General features: G+C 30.6%; 1 protein-coding gene across 11 annotated transcripts in view; it reads left to right on the top strand.

Moving 5' to 3' along the window:
- The window catches only part of CASK (peripheral plasma membrane protein CASK), a 934116-nt gene that overhangs the window by 854720 nt on the left and 60881 nt on the right, over positions 1-18515 (top strand). For all 11 annotated transcript variants that reach the window (XM_067047816.1, XM_067047817.1, XM_067047813.1 and 8 more), the window contains one exon: positions 507-698. In XM_067047816.1, coding sequence (XP_066903917.1) covers positions 507-698 — 192 coding nt within the window. The remainder of the gene's footprint in view (positions 1-506; positions 699-18515) is intronic.

The raw sequence follows: 18515 nt of genomic DNA, 5'->3' as shown, positions 1-18515 counted from the left end.
AACCATCCATAAAGACCTTAATGTTCCTTATGTAACCGATCTAGCCCGAACCCGATATTATTCCTTCCATAATAAACTCCCTAACCACCCAAACCAACTAGTTTCTAACCTTGCTTCCTCTTCCATCCCTGGCAATCCTCCGAGGCGCCTGAAAAGAAGATGGCCTCGTTACCTTATATTGTAAACTGTTTTTAGAGTTCTACTACTGGGTAGTTTCGCTACATCCTGTATCATATCATTATGTCATTATGATCAAATTTACTGGTTGTATTTTTATACAGTTGTAAATAGCAATAAATAAATAAAATTCTTTTATACTAATCCGATCCCCTGTTTAGTTCCGTCCCTCTTCAGATTTAGCTTAAGGTCCTTCTAATCCTTTTAAAATTTTTTTTATCTTCTCCCTCCATCATAGCTATCCAAACACCAAGATATCCTGTCCGTAAGGTTCTTGGACTTGGGTATGCCATATTTGACTAATGGAGCTCTGTTCCTCTCTGTTGCAGGGCATGCTGCAGGCCCACGATGTGGTGGCTCACGAAATCTACGGGGAAGAGGCGATAAGGGTGACCCCCCCGCCATTGCCCTACCTCAACGGCGATGACGACGACCTGGAGGCCCCCAACGGGGACCTGGACCTTGAGCACGTCACTCGCGTCCGCCTCGTTCAGTTTCAGAAGAATACCGACGAACCCATGGTGAGTACTATCAGCTTATATACTTTATCAATCCCTAACCTTACATGGTGAATGATATAAAATCGAGTGTAAAAATGTGAATATTTCTTTTTGTTCAAAATAAAAAGGGTGTGAACTTATTAACGTACTAGAAATTAAATAATGCGATGGAAATTATTAATTTATTTTTATTTCTTTATATTAAAAATATGTAATTTGTATATGTCCGATCACGGATTGATCAGTATGCTGTGTAATGTGGCAACCCGATGTATTTGGGCAGCATGAATGAATAAAGCATTTCTTTTTCTCTTTATTTAGTTTTTATCTACAATAAATTACTGTGTGAGAGCAACACGTTTATCAAATTGTATTTTATGTTTAGTTGAACAAAACAAATATTGAACATAATTGAATATATATTGATAAGTGAAAGATAATTTCTTGTAGATAGAAGCGGGGGGAGGGGAGTTAACCTAAGAGAATATAATGATGATAGTAGTGTAGTTGAATGGATTAATGTAATGGGAATATAATTACAATTGATAAGATGTGGAGTTGATGATTGTGATGGGAAACAAAGTCCTGGTGCATGACAATATTGGTGAACAGTGAAAGAAATGCGCTTACTTAGTATGAGCGGCTTGAACTGCCACCTCGAAGCTGAGAACTTAGCATGTCATCTTCCCTTGCCTAGAGAGATAGTAACTGAGGGCAGGTCAGAGCTCCTTGCAAAGTCTGCAGCTTCCAGCTTGTAGGGGATAGACCCACAAGCAGAGCAACTGCTTCCCTGTTTTTCATAGGTGGCGCCGATACTACTTGGCACTCGTGCCAATAGATGGCGCCCCCGTGGCTATTACTCACAGTAAAAATGTATCCTGCATCTTGACTTCCCACAAAGCCTAAACAGGCTTGAACTAAACAGTAATAAATTTTCTATCGTAATGAAATACCGTGAGCCATACCAGAAGTTGAAGGGGTGCAATGCCTTCTCAAGAGCACACTTATTTCGTGCTTCAGCTTCTCGTTTCGTAATATCATAACTTTAAAATTCTTTCCGGATAGCAATGGATTATTGTGATGTGACGCAATCTAAGTGTTAACTGGCATTACTAGCGTTTTTTTTTTTGTTTTATGACTTGATTTTAGAGAAATTATCTCATTTTTTTTTTCTTTTTAACTCATTCCTATAGGATAGATACGGTTAAGTAAAATATTATAGGATTTCTCACTATTTTTAGATACAAATCACTTTTTCGAAGAACTCATATGCTTCCGTCAACTAGCTTATAAACAAACTATTTTTCTTAAAAATAAAATAAAATAATAGTAATAAATAAAACATGATAATACAGCCAAGTTTGTTGGTGTTGTAATAGATTCACAGATAGTGAGTAAAATTACAGATTGACTGTAAAATTGAACTAAAACACAAAAGTTCAATGAGTGTGATTTAAATATACCAATTTTAATTCACTATATACTATTGCGTTAAAATAGTCATTGCCTGTTGAGAATATGTAGTGGTGAATGTAGAAAAAAAAAACGATTTTCAAGTTTGGACTACCATCAGACAACCATTCAGGGCTAAATGCCCTAAAATTTGGATTTACGAATGGGCATAAAGAAAAAAAAAAAATATGAAAGACAAGAATTTTTTGTAAAACAGTACTAATAAAAAAATAATAAGGATTTGAAAAATTGTACTTATAATCAGTTTGAAGTATATAAAAAATTGTTTCTACCAAGATGACATATTTCCACAAATTAATTGTAAGAACTTGATAATGAGTATAAGAGCCCGAAACGTTGTTCGGATGACGTAAAGAATAATGAAGTAAAATGAAGGGTATAAATTCCTGATAAGAAGAAGAAAAAGGTTTAAGCATAAAAAAAACAAACACACATTTGGAAGTCAAGTTGTGGGATTACAATTGACTATTTATATTTAAAATAAAACGTGGTAATTCAGCCGAGTTTTTTGGTGTTGTGATACCATACATAATTTTGATTCATTGCAAAATTGAACTAAAAGATAAAAGTTCAATTAAAAACACCAAACTATTGCATTAATTATTATTTTATTAATAATTTTTAACTATTGTTGAAATAGTAATCACAGTGGGGCGAACATAGAAATAATCGATTTTCAAGTTGAGACATCCAAATTCTTTTACACCTACAAGCGGCGAACACCAACACCTTTCCTATAGAGTGTAACATATGCTATGATAAATAAAAATTAACAAATGAAACAAAAATAATTGGTTTATTATTTTTATTAATTTAAACATTTAGATTAATTAAAATATTAGTCTTTATGTTTATTACGATAGTTAAACTATTGAATTTATGGATTCCTCTATTATTTCGCAATAGAACGAATATTATTATATGTATCGTATCGATAGTTTTCGAATATATCGAAATATTGATAAGAATATATGTTGATTTATATATATGGGCCCCAATAAATTTATTCTTAGTTAGAGGGAGAAGGAAAAGAGGGTTTACATTGAATTTAAAGTAATATAAATTGAAAAAATTAAAATATGTATTTGCTATAATAGCAACAATTAAATATTTATAAGTTCATCAAGCCATTCACATATAAAATAAAAAGCAAATTATTGCTTGAAACTAGAAAAAAAAGTAATTATGGTGCTTAAAGATAACAATATTCATTGAATTAATTATAAATTTATCTTTTGCTAAAGAAACTCATTACTACGTACAAGAAAAAAATCCATGAAATTTCTTTTCATAAAAAATTAATAATAAATAAATGAAAATTATCAGTCTTGTAGCCTACACTTTCATTTAAAACTAAATTAAAAACATTTTTTTTTTTAATATTGGTTACTCATAGTCAAATTTTAGTATTGATGTTACGATATATCGGATAAAAATATCGATGCATTTCTTTTGAAATATGGATGTATCTAAATATGAATATTTTTTTAACATTCTTAGACCAAAGTAATAAGAGGTAGTACAGTTGGAATAACATTGATGTAATAGGCCAATTGATCTTGAACCTGGATTAATCAACTGAACCTTAAACAATTCTTCAGAACTCTCATTCATTTACCAAAGTCATTTTTACATTTAATATAGCTTACACTTTCGTTTCAAACAAAATTATATATTATCACCTGAAGGAAATTAGTTGAGTACTTCTTTATTTATTTATCATTAACTTATTTTATTCTTATTTGTTTGTTTTAAACATCTTTTATCTCTAATGAGTTCATTTCTTTTTAATTTTTTATTAGTTTTAACCTATTTCTTTTTTGTCAACATTATTACCTATTGTTATTTTATTTTAATTCGTTTCGACATTTTCATTTATCTACAACATTTTCTTATTTTTTTTCTTTATGTGTACTTACTGAAACTATCAATTTTGAATGAGTCCATGAATTTAAAATAAAACTTGTGTAGTAAACGCAATATTTTTTATAGATCGCCGAAAAAGGGGGGATATAAAATATGCTACTGTGGGAAGTAATGAGAGGATTAGATATTGTGTTGATAACAAAACAAAACAAAAAGAAAAAAAATACGAAGGATGAAGAAAGAAATCCACCAAAAAAATTATTTACAAATTTAATATAATTCGTTTATGTTATGTTTTATTTTGTTTTCTAAAATAGATCATGTGTGTTATAGCAACCTGCTGTATTTGGGCAGCATTACTCTCAATAAAGCTTGTCTTTCTTTGTCCTACGGATACCCACGATCCCATCGGAACCACAGAAGAAGGACACAGTGCAGGACCAGAATATATATTCATGCTAAAAACCATACATATATGAAATTCAGAAATAGGGGTTATGAAAAAAAAAAAAAAAAAATCAACGGATACAAAGAACATTATCACACTTTTTCATCAAGTATTTTGCAAACAAGATAATGCAAATACCTTTGTGCTTCTTTTCGTCAAGCATAAACTCCTAAACTCAGGGAAATTGTTCGTTCTAATCCTAAATCTAATGATTTGGCCATTTTTTTCTCTATAGAATATTGCAGGTCTTGATCAAAATAAAGGATACCTTCAAAGAGCGTACCACTCCCCCACACTCTTTACGAAAAAACCTGATAAATCCAATAAAAAAGCTGTATTGTTTATATTTTGTCAAAAATAGGTTTTGAATTGTATTGAAAAATTGTTTTGATCCTATGCTACTCATTTAATTGTAATATAAAAGTTGTATATATTCTAGGAATCGATTTCCTCCCGGATACATATAGCCGTATAAGTATATATATACATACTTATTCATTTTTTCATGTACTAAAATGAATAAAAAAATTATTCAACAGTTATCAATGATTTTAGAAGGAAAAAATATGACAAATTTCAAATGAAATTTTTATAACATTTTTTTTTAAAAAAGTGGCAATTTAACAAATTATTCATGAAGGTAAAAACCATGAAATGAAAGAAAAAAAATACATAAGAACAGAAAAAATAACTGTAATAATAAAAGAGAAAATGCTGGATAAAAAAGAACAGACGGTGTGTAAATAATGTATTTTTATGCCAAATTAAGCAAAAATTGGTAACTTACTATCTGAGGGAAAAAAAAATCAGAATAATTAGTTAGCAAAGCTCTTCATTCGTTTACATTTTTCTAAACCTAATCGATCGATTTGGTCTACTTTGTTAACGTAGGTTTACACTACATTGCAATACGTTCACCATTACATTACAGATAAATAAAAAAAATGCTTTTATTAAAGAATCAAAATTGTTTTCTAGAACACTTTCGGTTGATTATTTCATCAATTAACGATATGGTGGTTGGTTTGGTTTATCTTGACTTTAATCTAGTGACATCTAATCGGTAAAAGTAGTACAAGTCAAAAATGGCCGAAATAGGAAGAGTTTTACATGCTTCAGAAAATTTCGAAATGGTTTTTGCACCAAAGCATTTTCAGAATATATTAAAGGAAATATAAATTGAAGGCAGCAAAAATACAACAGTAAACCCTCGTTAAAACGAACTTAAAGAAGCAAAATATTATTATTTGATTAACTATGTTATTAACTGATATCTAGGATGGTTGGTTTGGTTTATCTTGACAGTAAACCGTCGCTAAAACGAACTCAAAAAGACCAGAAAATGAGCATTTCCTAAAACGAAATTTGTTCGATCCGAATTACAACAAAAATGAGTAGGGTAATAATTAATATAAAAATATATTTAAAAAAAAAATACTGATGGATAAAATTGTAGAATTATGCTTAAAATCACATAACTAAATAAACCGAATATGTATGTAGAATTAAAAAGGAGAAATATGAAGTGAAACGAAAAATAAAAATAATTGGTATTAAATATATAATGTATTATGAATAAGTTACTTTATATATAGTGGCGTTTTGTTTGATAATTGTGTGTGTGTCAATGTAATTATTATTAATGAATATATTTCCTCAATGAATTTAAATTATCATAATAAATCTTCATATCCTAAAGTTACAAATTGATGACTGCTGTTGATACTCGTTCAATTTGTTCAACCCGTTCTCTCTCGGCTGTATTAAAATATCGCTACTGCACGGCCATCGGTTGCAGGGAATTAATAATAATTAGAACGTCGGGATGGGCCTTGTTTAAATTTTGTATTTGGAACAGAATTAAATCCATGCCATTTTAATTGCTATACTAATTGGATTTTATAATTGAGTAGTTAAATATGCTTGAAAATGAAGTGGGAGTAAAAACATTTGACCTAGTGGTACAGGATTATACAGTCAAAGGGAGAAGTTGGGAAGTGTGTAACCTTATCTCATTGTGAGTCCTCGGGGTTGTTAGTCTTCAAAGTTCCTCATTATCAAGCCGCTCTAACAACAATCTTTATCATTCAATATTCTCTAGAAAATCATTTGACTACAAAATATCCCACATAGGGTTGTAAAGGTTGTTTATTATGTGATAAGTTTAAAATTTATATTAATTGAGTTAACGGTTGACTGGAGATGATCGAAGAGGGGTGAGGTGTGGTCAGCAAAGATTCACTTGCAAAATATCACAAAACTTATTTATTTGTGCCGATGTTTCAACCTGAAATTTTAGGTCTGAAAAACATAACGAGATAACAATCTTTATTCAGAAAAAATTAAAATAAAATAATAACAACCGTTCTTGGAAATATATGTATAACAATAAATTAAGTAGATAGTAGCTGATACTAATATATGATAAAATATAATATTGTTTAGGTAGAAATCATACTAAATAAATTATCAAAAAAAAAATTTAAAAACAGACAGTGCTCATGTAGATAAAGAAACAAAAATAATTAAAGGTGCAGAAAAAATGTAATTGGTGAGTAATTGAATTAAAATTATAAAATATCTAATTGATGTTTAAAAGTAATGAAAAAATTTAAATCAACATAATGAAATATATGAAAAAAAAAACGATATATATGATACAATGTGCAAGAAAGAAAACGGAATATATGTTACGATAGATAAAAGATACAGAGTAATATAGATGAGTAGAAAAATAATAAGCCAAAATAAATATAGAATGTCTACAATAATTAATAAGGAAGGAACATGACAAGGAAGTGGGAAAAATGAAGAATTTTTTTAAAAAAGACAGAAAAACTGAGTTGAGCGGAACTGCCGTCTAAAGTGAGTAGATATGTCGTCCGGTAGTTAGTGAGCATACACTACTAAACATTTTATGAACCAACGTAAAATTTGCTAGTCGAGGCCAAGATGTTCACTTTATTATGTCTATATTACTAATTATTTCGAAAAATTGGGTTTAATTTTGTGTGAGGGAATGATGGTTAATTTTTCCACTTAGAGCACTTTCACCAAGAACCATCCTTTAACACAACATCGATATTGAATCCATGAAGTGTCTTCGGTTTATTACTTGACAAGAAAGTACTGTTTCTACAACTGTCGTGCAAGGAGATAATTTGTTCAAGATTACACTTAAACGTCAAGTTTTTGAAGCAAATAAGCGCGAGGCCCACTTTATAGGAGCTGAATGTGCTCCAAGATAGGCTCAGAACCGACGGCTGACTTTACCCATTATGTTATCTAAGTTTCAAAATCTGTGGACAATGATGATGTTTCTTAAATTTTCATTATTTCATTTAATCTACGATCCATATTATCTGTACTATTATTATTATGCCATATTTTCTTAATAATTCTTCCATGATAAAAGTTTTCCTCCATTATATTATAGTTGATAGCTTCTATCGTTATCAAATGTTCTTTGTCTGTTAATTTCGTTGCTTTTTTTATTAGCATGTAAGGCATACACACTCCTACAAATGTCCCTGTTTAATTTCTCACTCTTTTCAAAATGCAGATACCTTGTTGTTTTTTATATCGAGTATAGTCGTAAAGTGATCATTTATTAGTTTAAAGTAAAACAAATTTTTTATACGGAGTTGAGCTTTGGGACTCCATTAAACCTTCGAATTCCTCTCGTATTCAATCCTTACAATCCAAAATCCTTACTTTGTCACAAATAAAATCATACATAAAGACCTTAATATTCCCTATGTAACCGATCTAGCCCGAATCGGATATCACTCCTTCCATTATAAACTCCCTATTCACTCAAACCCCCTAGTTTCTAACCTTGTATTCTCTTCCATTCCTGACAATCCTCCAAGGCGCCTGAAAAGAAGATGGCCACGAGACAGCTAATGTAAAATGTCATTAGAGTGCTACCAATGCAAGTGAAAGTTGCTCTACACGCCTGTAACACTCTATTTTAACTAAGATCTTATTTACTAAATGTATTATGTAATATACAGTTGTAAATTTCAATAAAGATATTAAAAAAAAATTTCTAATTGTCTGTATGTATTATAGTTTTTATGATATATATTTTTTAATTTATATTAAATGTGTTTTTAACAAACGTTGCCCTAAAGAATCCCTGAAATTCAGGCCGAAACGTTGGAACAGGAAAATAAGGACTATTTATGTGTTTCCTTCACTCCTAACTTTTCCTAACTGTGAAAGTAGTTTTGGTTGTTATATTCGATTTAAATTAAATCAGTACTTACAACCTGTAAAGTGTTATGGCTGCAGTACTTTATATATTGTTACTAAGACCAACAGTTGTGCAAGGAGGTGATGTGATCAGAACCACATTCGACCGCTAGATTTTTACCCAAATAAGGGTACCTACTTAATGAGTGGGTTGACTCACGGCTGAATTAACGGAATAAATAATAATCTGCCCCAGCTGTATTCGAAACTGAGCTCGGGAGCTATTAACAACGTCTTACTCACTGAGATACCCTGCTCCCTAAATAAAAAAATATAAGAAAAAATTAAAATAAAGAAGAAGAACTCATAATAGCGTCGTTCCAACGAAACAATGGTATTCCAGTTCCGCCATTTTTCATCTTCCATGACGAGTTTCACACACCGTGAAGTGGGGAATTTATTGATGATCATATATGAATTAGGGACAATTGAATATATGATGAATATTGATTACTGTATATTTATTAATATTGATAATATTGATACTAATATTAATATTAATATTGATATTGATAAATTCATATTCAATAGGAGTAGTTAATTATTATTCAGAACATTACTTTTGAATTTATAGTTATTGTTTCTTTACACTGAATCTACTTTCAGTAGTGTTTGGGATAAGTAGATTGTTACAGGGAGAAGGTAGATGTAAATAAAATTGATGATGGTTGAATAATCTTAGTGATTTAATTTTAAAATTCCACAATGAAATTTGATTTCTTGATTTCGAGTATTTTTTTACATTTTATCTTATTGCCTCTTCGATTCCTGTTTCCCAGATATTTTTTTCCAGGTTCAATACTAATGTTGGATTTTGAGGTATAAATTTCAAAAACATGAATAGCTCTGAAACAATTTTTAGCTTATTTCATAGCGATTCCCAGCCATAGAATTATTTTTATCTTGATTGTGACAATATTGGAAGACTAGAGCTTGTAAAGGCGCGTTAGCTTATGTCCGTGATGTCACACACTTTCTTTGTACGTCATTGAAACCATAGTAAAAGGGGAAAAAGTCCAGGACTTTCTTGGAAGGCTTGGGAAGAAAAAGTTGGACTAACTTTTAACTACCAGAAGTCTTCTGTAGTAAAAGAAAGGGACACAATGCAGTGGTTGGATGAGATCTCTGTAGGAATACCGTACCATCACAGTTGCTAGATTTTTTTTTTATTAAGTGAAGGAAGAATTAAAATATTGAGACCAAGCCACATATTCAAGATGGCTCGGTCCCTAATTGATATATTATTCTCAATAAATATGTGAGAAAATCATTTGGAAGGATCAATCAAAATTGGGCGAACTACAACAAGGCTTTGTCGGAACAATGCTACTTACTATCAGTAAATTTTCATTTAGGGAGCGGGGTAGCTTAGCGAGTCAGGTGCTGTTAATAACTTCCGGGCACATGTTCGAATCCACCTGCAGCAGATAATTATTTATTTTACAATTGTAGCCCTTAGTTAACCCTATGGGTTCTAAAGTCCGCCTGGGTTAGGTACATACAGCGTCTATAAAGTGTGTAGCCTTAATTGGAGGTAAAACCTGGAGTTGGGCGTGACTACGATCAAATAACCTGTGGTACGTTTGTGGACCAATACGAAATGAAAATAATGGTGACAGTGTCTATTATGATTTTAGAATGTAACTATCTGTTGTTCAGATCCTTACAGACTTCCCGAAGTCTAGTAAGTTAAGTGGAAACACTCTTCTTTCTAATAAATAAGGTTAGGTTACTGTAAGGCGCGCTAAGTTCCCGCCCATTGTCCTTGATGGCAGTTATGAGAAGTTGAGAACAACACTAAAGTCAGTTTCATAGTTCTGAATACCAGATCGCTTATACACTTGTCCAGTCTATCCTATTACGATTTAAAAAAAATCGCCTCCCCTCCCTCAAAACTACATTTCTTGTTGTTAATTTAATAACTTGTAGCTACAAGTTGACATCTTGCTATTCCGAATTATTTGTACTGAATAATTTGAATCAACAACATGATTAATGCCCATTCGCCACTCTATTTACCAAAGGTTATTTTCCATCTTTGTGATAGTGATTATCCATCGGCAGGAGAAGTTATAATTTCTGCCGGATTCGAAATAAATGGGTTTAGCCCTTGGGACTGAGGAATCGTAAGGGAAGGCTGTATAAATCAGTAGAGTGGCGGTAGAATTGGCTGTCAATATCTACGCACCTGCTCCCACCCGTCAGGGTTCTCTTTTCTCGACTGAAGTGTTTTTAGTTTTTTTTTACTGAATATCAGTCGCCTAGCTGTTATGTGTAAGTCAATTTTATATCTCACTAACAATGATATAAAGTTTAATTATATAATTACTCGACCTTCAAGGAGTTGGACGAAACACTCGATTCTTCAGGAATCACTTTTCCATCCACATATTCCAGGAATTAATTTCACTGAGGGTCATACTTTAGGTACCTTGTACTTGAGGTAAAGGTGAAGTAGGTCCAGTTATATAAGTAAGCTATTATTGTAGTATTAGAAATAATAATAATTAAAATAGTTTAAAAATATTGATTGATACAAATAACAGATTTTTCAAGTGTTGGAGAGGAGATATTTAAGAAATGTAATGTAGATGGAATAATCCATAGCCAAGTGAGAGTTCAAATAGTTTAAACGAATAATTCTTCATGTAAAATTAATATTATCTAATGGATTTAATTAACAAAGGAACTGTTAAGAGGTATTTATAATGTTTAAAAAAGATATTGTATCTAAAAAATTCCTTTATTTAAAATTATTAAATATTAAAATTAAATAAAAATTATAAGTATGCATTATGTATAAATAGTAATTTTTTATATGAACAAAATATGAATATTATATGCAATATAATGTGAAGGTAAGGACCCCAAAACTCAGAAAAGTAAATAAAAATAGAGACAATAAAATGGAAGAAAAAATTCCACAAGTATTAACGTAAAGAAACCGTAAAGTATTATTCTCCTGTAAAAGAATAAAATTAGCTATTATTTTGTTCTTAATGAAAAAAAAACACTATTAACTATTAAAGAACTAAAACCTCACCTTCCCCCCTCCAAACTGCGATATTTTTTGTTATAACTACTGACACAAATCCCATTTAGCAGTGACATAAGTATAATCAGATGATTTTAGTCAATATAGATTACACCAATCTCACCTAAGAATTCAATTTTTAAACTCAATACAATAAATAGTCTATTGTCGGGGAAAAATATACATGTTTAATAAAGAAAATTTGAAAATATTTTAAAAACCCATTAATCGAATAAATAGGACAAAGTGCTTCTGAAAATGAAGTTAATGCTTCTGGAATATCCCTGTATTTCTTTGAATTAATAAATTAAAGCTGAGAGTTCTATGATTGAAAAGAAAATTTTAAATTTTCGTCCATTTCCTGAACTCTTGCTCCTTTCTTCGTCAATTGTTAAAATAATTTCTTCGGTCGTACGGGACCAGACGTGTTTTTTTTTGGAATTTCGTTTACATAGAACCTAACATAATGTTTTCGAAGTATTTTTTTTCGGTACTATTATTTTATTTGTGAGAAAATATTAATACGGAAAAACAATTACCTATTAGTACTGATTATCCATTTTTTTTTAATGTTAAATGTTGAAACCTTGAAATAGTTTATTTGATATATATTATTTACAAGGGAAGAGCAATAGTATTATAATTAATATATAAATTTAAAAACATCTAATTTTCATGTCAAATTATTTATTTGAAAAATTTATAAAAATGTTACCATAGGAATCGCTTTCAAACTGTCTATAATGTACTTCCAATCTAGAAAACCAAATATGTATTAATTTTAAATTCCTTATAGAATTCCAAATTTTTGTTTATGAAGAGAGTTCTGGCAATGTACCTATAACCTCTTGTACGTATCCCTCAAGGCTGTGAGTGTTGCACTATTGTACAAGAGAAGAGAAAAGTCTGTTATTTTTCCCCAATTTGTTATTACTTTAATGAAAACTATTTATAATCATATAATCATAATTACTAGTCGAAATTGATGGGTCTGCCAAGAGTAGGAATAATAAAAATGGTGACTGTTTCAAAACATAAACATTTTTTTTTTTTTCATTCGGAGCTCTATATCTTTAAAATTACCAACAGCACTAGAAAACCTATGAAAATATCATTTAAAGTAAATTAAATTTGCTAAAATAGTTCGGGAGATATAGCTTTTTAAATTGAACATTTTATAAAGAATCCACTGAGAAATAAGTATTCACTGAATTTATTTTGAGAAATCTATATCTCAAAAACTATTGAAAAATAGTTAGTCAAAAAGTAGTGAAAAATACTGACGCACAGATGTCTATTAGCACACAACATAAAGCCATGATGTTTATTTTCGTAGAGTTGTAGTCATGATATTCGACAAACTAAATTCTCGAAATGTTAATTTCTAGTTGTTCGAATAAAATTTTTGAGCAAATTAAACCTGACTGGAAGATGCAGAACAACATTTAGAATTCATTATAGCTCTTTATATGTTGATATTACGAATTACTTCCATCTTGATTTCTTTTATTTTAATTTTTATGCTCAAATTTATCTTGAAAATTTGTTGACCACAACAGAGAAATGCCTAACGGTTACTACACTTCTTCTACAATTTGATTGTAAAACAAACAAAAAATCTGCATTGTTTATAGCATTCTTAGGTTTTTTCATTTGACAGTAATCTACATGAGTCCAAGTATTGTTCTACAGAATAATTATTTATAATAGTGAACTGGCAAAGATAAGATTGTTCTATTTCCATCTGACCTCAGGGTCATTTTTTGTACTCTTTTAGTCAGTTAGGGTTTTGTAATTATAACATAATTTTATAAATCTTTCACCTCGACTAAAACCGTTAAAAATACTGAATACACGACTAAACATGCTAAATGTATTATGTATGTATATCGAAGATGGACGAGTGAAGCAGAAAATAAGGGCTAGCGTATGGTATTTAGCATATGGCATGATTTATGTGCCGCTGAATCTTTTTTCCGAGAAAGGCCGGTGCGCAGTAAAAAGTGATGTATTTTCGCGAGATCTCGGGCCTCTGTTCCCGTCTAATATATCTGTCTTCTTTTTCTTAACTAAACAAAAAAAAATTGTAATGCCTCGTTAGAAAATACGGATTTTTTTTCGTTTTCGTTCGATAATTTTTTTAAAATCATTATAATTATACCTTATGCTGAAATCTAGGACAAGATATATTAATAACGATTTATATAATTTGTACAACTATCAAGTTGATGAATACTCATTTGGCAGATAATAGATTAAAATGTCCATAAATTTGATTGTAGGTGTCAACTACAGATTGGCTACAAACTTTTTTTTTATTCGCACCTGTAAATCTAGTTTACAATCAGTTAATGAGCTGTACTATTCAAGCATGGCATGAGGGAGACAGCACCCAATGATGCATCCTCCTGACATTAAGGAAATTATTTTATTACACTTTAATTAATTAAGCATCCAACTCCTCTTCAGCCTACGCTGAGTCATGTCAGGGATGTCATGTGTTGCCATCTGTTGTATAAATTTATTGAAATTTCCATGTTGTGTGTTCGTAAATCACATGAATGTGACCCGTTACAGTCAGAATGCGTAGGTCGGCGTGAATCGTCTCGTTTGAAACGTAGAGTGGTGAGTTCGTCCCCAGTCTTAAAAATTGCGATTGAAAAGTCTGTATTTTTTTAATCTGTGTCTTTTTAGCAGGTCCATAAATTTTGCATGCCTAAGTCCTTTTGGGGTTTAGCAAGTAATTGTATACGTTAAGTTTCTGTCTGAGAGATAATTTAGAACGTCTGTGTAGTGTGGAATATAATAGACTCAATCGGAAATTTAGCGTTTTACATTTTGTCTCCACGTGTCTGTCATAAGTAAGCCCTAAATAAGTTACAGTGTTAGTTTGTGGTATAGGGTGATTATCTTTGTAAACTGAAGGCCATGTTTTGTGTCGTAGAGTAAATGTGACATGTTGTGACTTCTCGTGGTTAATCTTAAGTTTCCATCGTGTGCACCATGTCTGTATATTGCTTAGACTATGTTGTGGTGTTAGTGTGGCCACTAAAGGGTCTGTGTTTCTCGAAATGATAGCAGGGTCGCCGTCATACGTCACAGTTGGTATGTTGTCGTTTGTGAATATGAAGTACAGAAGTCTTGACGGACCAGGACAGAACCTTGACGGACATCTGCAAATATTGGTTTCATTGATAAGTTTGCTGTGCTTAGTACAGTTTAAGACCGTTATTATGATTTAGACCAACGAAAATAATTTATATTCTGATGGGGAAAGGATTAATAACAGGTCAGCTCAAAAAGTTGTCCAGATCTTTCCCGCTGTTGAATAATAATGCAACCTGAAGCTCCTCTAGAATATTTAGTGGCGTAAGAAATAAAAGGGACCAACCATAATCGTTAGTCTCCTCTATAAATTAATTATAACTTTATATGCATTTATATGTTTTTGTTTTCATTTATAATTTTATCGTATATTAGTTAGTAAAGAGATTGACTATAAATTATAATGAATTTATGTGATAATTTGTTTATTTTCATACGTATTTATGGTGTATAAAGAAGTTAGTGAATCTAGTAGGGATGTGCATGACCTAAACGTTTCATAAGGTACGAATCGATAATCATTATTCTAAGCAGCTTGTGGTTCGGTCGGCTTTAAACAAGGCGATTCTTTATAACCTATCTTATTCAATCTAGAACTCAAATACGTCATTAAAAATGTGATGAAAACCGAAAAGGGAGTTTAGCTTTAGGTAGTAAAATGCCGGTGCTTGGTATTATTGGGTAAGAACAAGGAAACTATAAAACTAAATGATAAAATCCAGTAAGGAACTAGGTCTTAAAATAAATACGGATAGAACAAAAATATGTGGTTAGCGGTAAAAATGGGAGCAATTTCAATGATATAGATATAGGAGGAAATACATTTAAATAGGTCGATAGGCTAAAGTATTTAGGTTCTATGGTTACTTAAAAAAATATATATATAAGGAAGTAAAATTAAAAGATAAGGAAATAAAAGCAAGGCTAAAGGCTAGAAATGCTTTTAATTTTTTTTATTTCGAAAATGCTTACCTTGCTCCTTTTGTCCAAAAACTTCAAAGTTAGAATTTACAAAACTATTATTCTTCCCACTGTTCTTTATGGATGCGAAATGTAGAATCTTAAACTAAGGGAAGAACAGCGCCTGAGGGGTTTCGAAAATAAAGTAGTACGTAAAACATTCGAACCGAAAAAGGATTAATTAACAGGAGAATTTAGAAGGCAACAAAACGCTGAATTGAGGGAGTTGTACCCTAGAAATATAATTAAGGTTATAGTGTGGTGGCGTAGTAACCGTGTAAGGTTGGATCCCTAAAATATTAATAAATACTGACTGAGGGGGTGAACCGAGACCTAAAGGGGAGGATTGCGTGGAAACTGATTTAGTAGTTTTAGGCTTGGAGCGTTGTCACTGGACATATGTAGAGTACGATTGGGGGTATCGGTATCGTACCTTTGGGTTATTATTATTAAATATTTTGTATGTAGATATCTATATATTGTATGTTAATATCCGTAATTTTAACTTGGAATTATTTTATATCTTGTTTAATTGTTTATATTATATTTATAGATGGCGAGATCTATCGATTTGTGCCAAAATAACATAAAGAATTGATAAACATAATAGTTAATGTAGTTACACATTTGATTGATAGTCATTTGTAGCTGCGAGCTAATGACTAATAATTCAATTTATAAACTATGACTTAATTTAAAAAAACTAAAATAATAAAACATAAAATAAATGAAATACAATATACACTACAATACATTAGATATTATAGATATAGATATTTATATTTTTATAATTGTTTTCATTATTTCAATGTATAAACTCAACGGATTTTTGAGAATATCAGATATTTAATCTTGATTATTTGTATAACAATTCATATTGTTAAAAAATATTTTCTGTGAAATGAGGATTGCACCATAAAGGCCATTTGCTTGGGAAATAAAATATAACAACTAAATTATTATTTTATTTTGATCTGATAAAAAAAAAGTAATTCCAAGTTAAAAAAAAAAACTTGGTAGTATCAATTTGAATATTAATTTTTATGATTATTATTTTTGATTATTTTTCCATTCATCAATTACAGTAACACTTCACATCACGGACACCTCTCTTGACGGATAATTTTTTAAATGTTTTGGCCAACGAGATGAGTATTTAATGCATTTCAATTCCTCTATTCCGGAATCCAATTGTATTCTCTAATACTTTTTTAGCCGAGAATATTAGGGACTCAAGGGGAAGAGAGAGGGAGACCAATTCGTGAAATATGAAATTGTAGATTTTGAAGTGGCCCAAGGCATATAATTGACCAATACCTTCTTTGGTTCGGAATTATACAATCATGTGTGTTAGTACAAGAGCCCAAGAGGAAAACAAAAGGTAGTTATTTTACCCTAATTTTTGATTACTTAAATGAAAACTATATATAATTACTGGTCAAAATTGATGAGTCATGCCGAGTATGTCATTCGGAACTCTATATCTTTAAAACTACCAACAACAATAGAAAATCTAAGAGAACATCATTTAAAGTAGAATAAATTTTCTAAACTTTAAGCCCTTATTAGAGCTATTTACGTTCAATAGTTCTCGAGATATAGCTTTTTAAAAAGCAATATTTCATAAAAATGTTGTACAGAACGTACTGAAAGATCAGTGGTTAGTGAATTTATTTTGAAAAATCTATATCTCATAAACCATTAGACGTACAGATGTCTATTAGCACTCAAATTAAAACTGGTTTAATGGACTATGAAGTAGTTTAATACGTTTATCGTCGTAGGAGTTGTGCTTTTCGAAGATAAGTGTCATAAACTACTTTATTGGTAGTTAAATTAGTTATTTTGAAAATTGGCAGACATATGTGCGTCTTATGGATCTAGAGATATATTTTTTCAAAAATCAAAAATTTTATACGTACAACTAGAAATAAACAGTTTGTGACTTTATTTTTTCAAATATGATAAAAACTACTACTCCTACAAAGATCAACGTTATGTACTATTTTATTGTAAATTTAACTAGCTTTAACTACAGTGCTGGCAGACATCTGTACGTCCTATGGTTTTTGAAATAAATTTTTTCAAAACTCAAACTTATTGTCCTAACAACAATAAATCAATTTATTTTAGAAAATATCATGAAAACTACTATTCCTACGAAGGTAAAGGTCATAAACTTCTTTATAGTACATTAAACTAGGTTTAATTTGAATGCTAATAGGCATCTATACGTCACATAGTTCCTGAGATATAGATTTCTCAAAATAAATTAACTAACTACTAATCTTTCAGTAGATTTTTTAGAAATGTTGCTTTTTGAAAAGCTACTCTCTATATCTCGAGAACTATTGGACGTAAATTAGGGATCATAATTCAGCAAATTTACTTTCCTTTAAATAATGTTCTTTTATATTTTCTAGTGTTGTTGGTAGTTTTTAAGATATAGAGCTTCGAATGAAAAATTAATGTTTTTTAAGGTTTTGAGACAGCCGCCATTTTTTTATTACCCCTACCTATACTTGGCAGACTCATCAGTTTTAACTAGTAATTATACATAGTGTTCATTAAATTAATCAAAAATGGCTGCCTCTTATTAATTAATCTGAAATGACTGCCTTTTTTTTCTGGCTCTGGTACTATATGTAAGGTAAGATCCATAATTATGAGAGATAGTTGACCGTGGATGATAAAT

The sequence above is a fragment of the Halyomorpha halys genome, unplaced genomic scaffold, assembly GCF_000696795.3.
Source record: "Halyomorpha halys isolate HHAL.00 unplaced genomic scaffold, Hhal_1.1 Scaffold111.1, whole genome shotgun sequence".
Lineage (NCBI taxonomy): Eukaryota > Metazoa > Arthropoda > Insecta > Hemiptera > Pentatomidae > Halyomorpha > Halyomorpha halys.
The sequence above is the reverse complement of the archived record's forward strand: the minus strand, read 5'-3'. Positions and strand labels throughout refer to the sequence as shown.